This window comes from Priapulus caudatus, unplaced genomic scaffold (assembly GCF_000485595.1).
Source record: "Priapulus caudatus unplaced genomic scaffold, Priapulus_caudatus-5.0.1 Scaffold2940, whole genome shotgun sequence".
NCBI classification, from domain to species: Eukaryota; Metazoa; Priapulida; class Priapulimorpha; order Priapulimorphida; family Priapulidae; genus Priapulus; species Priapulus caudatus.
In genome coordinates, this window is record NW_014580001.1 from 9,418 (window position 1) to 19,327 (window position 9,910).

The following is a 9,910-nucleotide window of genomic DNA, read 5'->3' on the forward strand; positions in this document are numbered from 1 at the left end:
ACACAACCAAAACAACAGTCACATTTCATCATCATTTCCATTCACACCACTTCTTCCAAATATCAACGACAGGAACAATCTCCTCCTGGTACCCGCAAGCATTAGAACTCTCACAAGGCGCTACGCAAGAAATTAAGCAAGATATTATATACGATATCAAATAATCTACTGCTTTCGCCTGTCATGTTGCGAGCTTGCACATCACTTCACATCAACCACTCGAGGTAAAGGCACTCAAAATAATCTAAAAACCGCTTCCCGATGTCATGCCCGACGAGATGACTATCGACAATTCTCGGTCGACCACAAAGACCGCGAGACCTGTGGCGGTTTAGAACGTGCAAAGGAACGCACTGCAGCGACGCTGCTTCGTCTGTTTTCTGGGCGGTGTATGTGAAAGATATATGATATCAAGAGCGTATAGTAAAGAAGCTTGTCTTTATACGCTCCTTATACCTCTTGAATATGAATATTATATATATAGGTATTATATATATATAAAAGAGAGCAGAGAAAGAGAGAGAGAAGACGAGAGAGAGAGAGAGCAGAGAGAGAAGAGAGAGAGAAGAGAGGGCAGATGAGAGAGCGGAGAGATGAGAGGAGAGAGAAGAGAGAGAGGAGAGATTATGAAATATATTATGGTCGTCATCTAACTAAACATAGAGCGCTTGATAAATACCCAAATGACTGACGACGTATATGGCAAAATATCAGCAGCTTATTAAATATATCTCTCTTCTCTCTCAATGTGCTTATCTTACCACTTTGCGCAAATATGATTTGTACAGTTAAGACACATCGCCGTTCGGTTGCATCATCCGTCGCGCCGCGTAGTTGTCACTTCCATCTCTCTCGTGCGCCATCTCCAGGCGGTTATTGAACTCGACTCCGCGTCGTTAGCAACGAGTGGCTTCGTCTCAGTGTTGTTCTGGATTGCACTTAAGTGATGGTCGGATCCGGTTGCCTCCAGCGTAGCGGATCCTGTTTGGTTTCGGTCCGGCCCTGCGAACGCTCTCTAAGTGACCGTAGCCTCTGGTGTGCTACCGTGGGTTGTTCGTGTGTGCGGTCGGGCGAGAGAGCGGCGGTGATGTGTGTGTGTGTGTGTGTTCGTGTGTGTGTGAGTCGTGTGTTTCTGTGGTGTGTGTGCGCCAGTGTGTGTGTGTGTGTGTGGTGTGTTGTGGTGTGTGTTGTTCGTGTGTGTGTGCGTGGAGTGTGTTGTGTGTGTGTGTCTGTCTGTGTGCGTGTGTGTGTGTTGTTGTGTGGTGTGTGGTGTGTGTGTGTGTGTATCATTCACCTCGCACGTAAGAAACGTCATCGTCGTCACTCTGCGCGTCTTCACGGCTATTCGCTTGCCATCCATACCATCACCAGCTTACAACACTCTGTCCATCCCTATATATTCTCTGTGTTGATTTATTTTTCTAAGAACTATTGATTCTAATTAAACGAACAATCTGAACAATAACTGAAACTGTCAACATGGCAATCTTCTACACGTACAGATATGCGGTTTAATAATGAGAGCGTCGGTGCCTTTGCTAGATGACTATTGCTAAATGACTAATCGATACTTTTAGACGCAAATTAAACGCGTGGAATTGTTTGTTCTTTGAAGTGTTCCCCTTAGTGGTGGTGCGGAGAAGAAACAGGTCGTACAATAAATAGTGTATATATAATCATAGATATACAATATATGATATATATAATTACATAGTATACAACTGGACGGTGTTTTATTGTTATCACTTTATCAGAAAACACTGCATTCTCTGATTTACATGCTTCTTCACTTCGGTGAGACGAAATTCAGCTAATCACAATCTCGCCTCATTACTACGAGAATAAGAATACACAATTTAGGTACGATCATTGAGTCACGTGAGAATCATTATACTACCGCAAGTGCGCGTCGAATAAGAAACAATAATTGGCTGTACAAAAAGATGAGGTCGGGCGTAAGAAATTAACAAATACAATAGCGATTGTCGCAGAGTACCGGAATAGTCTTAGCGTGGAGATATAGTGCCATATAAATTGTCGACCAGTCGTAGCACATAGTATTCTCGCCACCCATCCCCCCCTTCGGTTCATGTTCGTCAGAGATGTCCCGCGTCTCACATCTCTCTGTCTGTCTGTCCTACAAATTTTCATCGTGACCTTTCACACACCGCGGTCCCACCCTGGTGACTACCGTCTATCTGTCATCGCGCCCTACCGAGCCTTCCTATTTATACGGCATAATACATCTTTGGACTGCGATTTACGCCATGCCAAGAGGAAACATGAATGACACGTCCATACTTAATTTGCTTGTATCGTCTCAACAGAGGAACGGATGTGTCGCTGAAATAACCCGTGAACCCTCGGTAGCACCTCGCGTCCGGTTCTCCATCTTGGGTGGGGGAGTCGAAATGTCAGAGCACACCAGCTCTCGTACTCGGCGCGGGTCCTTACACTATCGTCTGACACTGTCTGGTCTACTTCACGAACCCAGAATCCCGTTCTCCTACTCCGTCTGGTGAAATTCTATCCATAAGAGTACAACCATATAATAATCACACTGACTTTTTCTTGTTGTTACGGATCACGTTTCGCGATACACGTTCATATCCTTGTTTCGTGTTACTTCGTTCCACTATAATATGCAAGTTTGCAAACACTGTTATCATAAAGACGGTTGCAAACGGCGGGGATGCCGGCAATAAGGGTTGAAGAAAGAATCATTGAGGCGAGAAGGTTATGAGATTGTGATGCAGATGATTACGTGAATGCTAGATTACCTACAACGATGAAAATCGATATAAACATAAAGATTTGTTTTTACATTAATATTATTCATTATATAAGAATGCGCAAGAACGTGGGAATAACCAGTTAATGCTTTTACTTTCATTTCTGTTCCGAAGTTCGCCGTAAAGTGTTACGCATACGAGTCGTTAAGCTGGAAAAAAATAAACCAAGGTAAATAACACTGGATAATAATCTGAATATTAACCTGCGGTTTGACCTGGCTGCTACCACGGTCAAACCTGCGCTATAAGCCAATACATCTCTAGTAGCACACGTATCGTTAGAGTATGGAGAACATTTCCCTGTCGAACTACTTGAATAGCAACAAAGGTCTCGCTAACATATTATATGCTACCGCGTTATATAGCATCGCGCTAATACCGCCAAAATTTGGTCTCAGATTTCAACCCTGTATTCTCATGCGGTTATATAAGTGCCGATATACCGTGAGGGGAAATTTTGTTCATCGATCGTGCTGAGTCTTGTCACTCGCGGGGCGATAATGGCGTGAATCTAAACGTTCATTAAATAAACTGCATAAAATGCGTGTTTGCCTAAATGTTTTGATAATGATTGAAATATTTATGAATTGCCTATAAGTGGACTCTTCAACACATGTCATGATGTGCCTCATAATCTGGCTTTACGAATCTGTATAAGAAAGAAGACAAACTATGCGTGCGGTTTAATACCTGAACTTAGCGCCAATACTCTGGTTACCCGAAATCAAACAATTGAGGTCAGGCTGTATGGCGCCGCGGTTAATTACCGATCATGATACGCTAATATCCGAGACTATGCTTCACTCATTCTTGATCTTATACTATAAAAATGACCCAATACCTAGGACGTTCCATGAACACAGCATCAAAAAATCTGCATGTAAGATTGGCCAAGTATTCGACGGGCGTCAGTAGTTCCGCTGCTTATCGCATGCTGGCAGGCGCACGGAAATTGACGATTAAGGTTCCAGACTTGATCTGCGACGGATAATGGCATGAATAATAGGTGGCGCTGCGACGACTTGATAAAATGCCTATCCTGGTAGAGGATATCGGACACCTGTTCGTAGCTACAGCCTGGCCCTCTCTGCTACACTTTTCATGATTAAACCATTCGGATTAAGGTTCATAAGTCAGCTAGACATTAAGACTGGCACCAACGCTTTCCCTGATTATAATTATGACACTAATTCAAGTATATACATGAGCTTCGCAAACTACCGTTCTACCGTGACAATCAAATATTGCATTTCATTGTTATAGAAAGAAATTTCACTTTAAAAATGAAAAAGAATCATTATAACTAAAAACTTTTTTCATCATTCCCTAATTCTCCGTATACCAATAACGTACAATAATTATATATATATATATATATATATATATATATATGTGTGTGTGTGTGTGTGGGGGGGGGTGTGTGTGTGTGTGTGTGTGTGTGTGTGTGTGTGTGTGTGTGTGTGTGTGCGTGTGTGTGTGTGTATGTGTTGTGTGTGTGTGTGTCGTGCTGTTGTGTTGTGTGTGTGTGTGTGTGTGTGTGTGTGCCGCGCGCGTGTGTGTATGTGAGTGTGTGTGTAGTGTGTGTGTGTGTGGTGTGTGTGTGTGTGTGTGTGTGTGTGTGTGTGTGTGTGTGTGGTGTGTGTGTGTATACTTAAATACAATGTACACACACACCACCACACCACCACACCACGCGCGTACGAACACACATAGGTACACACGCGCTCCGCACACGCACGCGCGAGCACACTCACAAACAAACAAATACACACACACGCACGCACACACACACACACGCGACGCTACGCACGCACGCACGCACACACCACACCACACACACACACAACACACACACACACATACACACACAAACACACACAAACACACACCACACACACCACACATACGATACGTACGTACTAGTACGTACGTACGTACGTACGTACGTACATACATCCAATACACTACATACATACATACTACTACATACATACATACATACATACATACATACATACATACATACATACATACAATACCCATACATACATACATACATACATACATACATACATACATACATACATACATACATATCATACATACATACATACATACATACAACACACACACACACACACACACACACACACACACACACACCCACACACAACACACACACACACACACACACACATACATACATACATACATACATACATACATACACTACATACATACATACATACATACATACATACATACATACATACATACATACATACATACATACATACATACATACATACATACATACATACATACATACATACATACATACACACACACCACATACATACTACATACATACATACATACATACATACATACATCACATACATACATACATACATACATACATACATACATACATACATACATACATACGCACGCACGCATGCACAAACACACACATATATTACAATAATTATTGTTCGCCTATATATTTGCTCGTATATATATATATATATATACATATATATATATATATATATATATATCTAGTGTACCTGTGCATAAAATATATTAACCTGAAGGACCTCTCTCTCCAGGCTTACATCTGTTACGGAAATTACGGAATATATATATATTATATATATATATATTATATATACTTATATACACATATATATAACGTAATTACTTCAAAATAATCTACTGGATTGATTACATGTGACTCTCGAACTCGTTACTATATGCTGGCGGTAGGTCGCTGTCTTGTCCTTGTAATAATGCGGCCCTGCCGGGTTAGGTAAGTTGTGCAGCGTTGGCCTTCATCTCGTTAACATGACTCATCTTCCTCTTCTGGCTAGGGTCTCGGCAGGTGCCCCACTCCTCCGTCGCCATGAACAACTGGAAGACCGACTGAGAAAACGTCGGAGAGAGGAAGACAGTTAGAGACACGGCCAATAGACGAATATACAATATATATATATATATATATATACTATATATATATATATATATATATATATATATAACACTGCACATGAAGCCACGAATGCAATATAAGTATATAATACAACGAAATACGTGATATAGACTTATACATACTCCACATGATGCACGAATGCATATAAGTATATAATACACGAATACGTGATATAGACTTAATACATACTCCACATGATGCACGAATGCTATAATAGTATATAATACACGAATACGTGATATAAGACTTATACATACTCCACATGAATGCACGAATGCATATAGTATATAATACCACGAATACGTGATATAGACTTATACATACTCCACATGATGCACGAATGCATATAAGTATATAATACACGAATACGTGATATAGACTTATACATACTCCACATGATGCACGAATGCATATAAGCTATTAATACACGAATACGTGATATAGACTTATACATACTCCACATGATTCACGAATGCATATAAGTATATAATACACGAATACGTGATAATGACTTATACATACTCCACATGATGCACGAATGCATATAAGTATATAATACACGAATACGCGCTGTATAGACTTACACATACTCCACATGATGCACGAATGCATATAAGTATATAATACACGAATACGTGATATAGACTTATACATACTCCACATGATGCACGAATGCATATAAGTATATAATACACGAATACGTGATAAGACCTAATATACATAATATGGAAATATATGAAATGCGGGAATATATCAGCGTGTATTTCTATTCGCACGACGAGCCGCGGCGATGATGTGACGAATCGGGGCGATGGCGATACCACGCGGTGACTTCAGTATCGTACTCACAGGTGCCATATAGTATGGAAGACCATTACCGCCAAAACCTACCTATTTTAATCGCGCTTAAAATGTATTTTAAGCGCGATTGAATTCCAGCCAATCAGAACAGTGGTTTTTCATCGCGCTTAAAATCGATATAATATTTTAAGCGCGATTAAAATAGGTAGGTTTTGGCGGTAATGGCCTTTCATAGTACGGTCGCAAGTGACGGCAGCACTTACCATGCCAGCAGGCTTGGTTGCCACAGTAATGGCGGCGAAGATGGGAACCTGTATTACGGACAAGTAGAGCAAGCATCCATCCAATACCGTTGGCCCACGGCGGGTACACGTAGCTAGCGTATTTGATCGGTGTGTAGTCAATCCACGTGAAGAACAAGATGAACTGCGGAGGAAAGATGCGTGATGAAAGTTTAGAACGCGCGTGGTGTCTCTCCTCTCTCTCTGTGTGTGTGTGTTGTGCGTGCGTGCGTGCGTGCCTAGCGTCTGCGGCGTGCGTGCGTGTTGTGTGTGTGTGTGTGTGTGTGTGTGTGTGTGTGTGTGTGTGTGTGTGCGTGTGTGTGTGCGTGTGTGTGTGTGTCGGTGTGTGCGCGCGTGCGCGCGGGAATACTCGTCCGTGCGTGTGCGTGCGCGTGCGTGCGTATTGTGCGTGCATGATGTTAGTAGTGGTTGCGGACCGTACCAGAAGGATGGCAGGCGTCACGAATTTCCACATGATTTGCCATCCGATGAACGGTCTGTAGCCTATCATCATAGCAATGTCGTCGCCAAACCGCCGAGTTTGCGGAGACTTTACATTCGGAACATCTGAAACACGAAGTTTATATATTCCAGATTATATAACACACAACACGGAGGCTCGCGTATGCAATCATAGATTTACCTTAATTATGGGGGGCCGGAGTATGAGAGTAGGGCCTACTAGTATGAAAGTACTGTAAGTGTATGGGCTAATGATAATTCAGTACTAGAGCATATGTTTGTGGTAGCATATGTGTGGTAGCACATATATGTGTGAACATATGTTAGTGGTAACCTCGAAACTGCCTTGCAGTTTGCGAATGTTCAATGTTAAATAGTTGTTTTAGTTAAATAGTTAACATAAATATATATATATATATATATATACCTACACACATATTCGCGCACGCACGCACGCACGCACACACGCACACGCACACGCGCGCGCGTGTGTGTGTGTGTGTGTGTGTGTGTATGTGCGTGTGTGTGTGTGTGTGTGTGTGCGTGGGTATGTGTGTGTGTGTGCGTGCGTGCGTGCGTGCGCGTGTGTATGTGTGTGTGTGTGCGTGCGTGCGTGTGTGTGTGTGTGTGTGCGCGTGCTGCCGTGCGGTGTGTAGTGTTTGCTGTGGTGGTGGTCGTGCTGCGTTGTGTGGTGTGTGTGCCGTGCTGTGCGGTGTTTCGGTGGGTCGTGTGGTTTGGGGCGTGTGTGTTTGTGTGTGTGCGTGTGTATCTGTGCGTCGCGTGCGTGGATGTTTTGTGTGTGCGTGCGATGTGTGCGTGTGTGCTGGTCTGTGCTGTGTGTGTGTGTGGTGTGTGTTGTGGTGGGGGGGGGGGTACGATGTGTGTGTATAGGTGTGCGGCGTGCGGTGCGTGCCTGGCGTGCGTGCGTGTGTGGTGGTGTGTTGTGTGTGTGTGTGTGGTGTGTGTGTGTGTTGTGTGTGATGTGTGTGGTGTGTGTGTGTGGTGAGCTGTTTACTAACCGTATAACGCATCAGATGACCGATGGCCATTCCCAGTAACGCTTAGTAATCATTACGACCACCGGTCGGCTGTAACTGTCGATAGAGTTAGACCGTAAGACTCGCTCAACGCTGCGAGCGCAGCAATAGTTAACATAGTAGCAGCTTTAGTAAGCTTAAACGACTTGAAATTCGGAATTAGTCGCAGTCTAGAGAGGTCATTGTCTGAATCAATCATATTACTCATCCTCTGAAACGATTCAGAAATAAGGCGTTTCCTTCGTTCGGTTTTTGCTCGAGAAGGTACGAAAATTAATTAATCGATTCTTAAATGAAGGCTCGTTGATTTTCGTGGTGCAGACGGGTTTCCATTCAGAATTGGCATTGCGTAGAAGGACGGAATAGTGAGTCAAACCCGTTTCCCAGGTAAAAAAAAACATTCCCAACTTGCCCATATTTCCACAGCTGCTCAGCACACAGGTGTCTAGTTAGGCCGCTCCGATACCATTCGTTATCTATCTGAACTAGCTTTTGAAAAAAAAATTCCTTTTCAGAATTCGCCATCTTGTGTCCAAGAAATTACTCAGGCTTTCACCGTTCTTCCGGTTTAACAATTTAGTCGCAATCACGCAAAAATTATCTGGTATTTCTGGATTCACAAATTAAATAAAAATATGTCCAATCACACCGTCTCGAAGAGGAAAGCTGACCTGTCTCCTGCTACGTTGCTGTCTGGACACCAACTGAATTGTCATTTCGCCCCTCCCATCCCTTCTAATTTATCTAGTTTCATTTGTTTTGTCTTACTAGAATTTGTCTATTAATTACCTTGCTTAACTAATAAGTAGCTTCAATCTTTTCAAATAAAGTATAATTGATTTCATTTGAATGATAACCATGTGCTGTCGTAGGCTCTCGCGATGGCCTTGCGATGCATACCTGACGCGTCATTGATATCCCAGCGAGGAAGCCACAGAGTGCAGGCGGCAAGCAGCACCGCACGCCTGTACTTCCGCAGCGGACTGTGTGGAACTTATCTAAAGACAGCCCGCGTCGTCAAGCGTTTCCATCATCGCTGAACTGTGGAGTGATATATATGCCTATATATAGTAGTATAGATATATATTATGTAGCTGTGTGTGTGCATGTGTGTGCTTGTGTGTCGTGTGTGTGTGTGTGTGTGTGTGTGTGTGTGCGGTGGTGTCGTGTGGTGTGCGGGCACTGTGCTTGTGTGTGTGTGTGCGTGTGTGGTCGTTGGTGTGTGTGTGTTTGTGTTGAGTGAGTGTTGTGTGTATGCGTGTGTGTGGTGTGTGTGTGTGCGCTGCGCTGCGTCGTGTGTCGTGGTGTGTGGTGTGTGTGGTGCGTGCGTCGTGTGGTGTGTGTTGTGTGCGCGCGCGTGTGTGGGTTGTGTGTGTGTTTGCGGTGCGCGCCGCGCGCGTGGTGTGTGTGTGTGTGTGTGGTGTTGTGTTGTGTGTGTGCTGTGGTGTGTGTGCGTGTGTGTGTATGGTGGGGAACAAAGATTGAATATATATACATTAATATTATTATTATTATTATTATTAATATATCAGCACAAAATTCAAT

General features: G+C 43.0%; 1 protein-coding gene across 1 annotated transcript in view; it reads right to left on the minus strand.

The window, feature by feature from the left end:
• LOC106819188 (sodium- and chloride-dependent glycine transporter 1-like) overlaps positions 1–9,910 on the minus strand; it is a gene marked incomplete at its 5' end in the record, with an annotated part of 13,431 nt that overhangs the window by 1,307 nt on the left and 2,214 nt on the right. Inside the window, 5 exon segments of the mRNA XM_014823840.1 lie at positions 6,849–7,011; positions 7,309–7,433; positions 8,348–8,388; positions 8,956–8,975; positions 9,389–9,406. Of these exon segments, the coding sequence (XP_014679326.1) occupies positions 6,849–7,011; positions 7,309–7,433; positions 8,348–8,388; positions 8,956–8,975; positions 9,389–9,406 (367 nt within the window).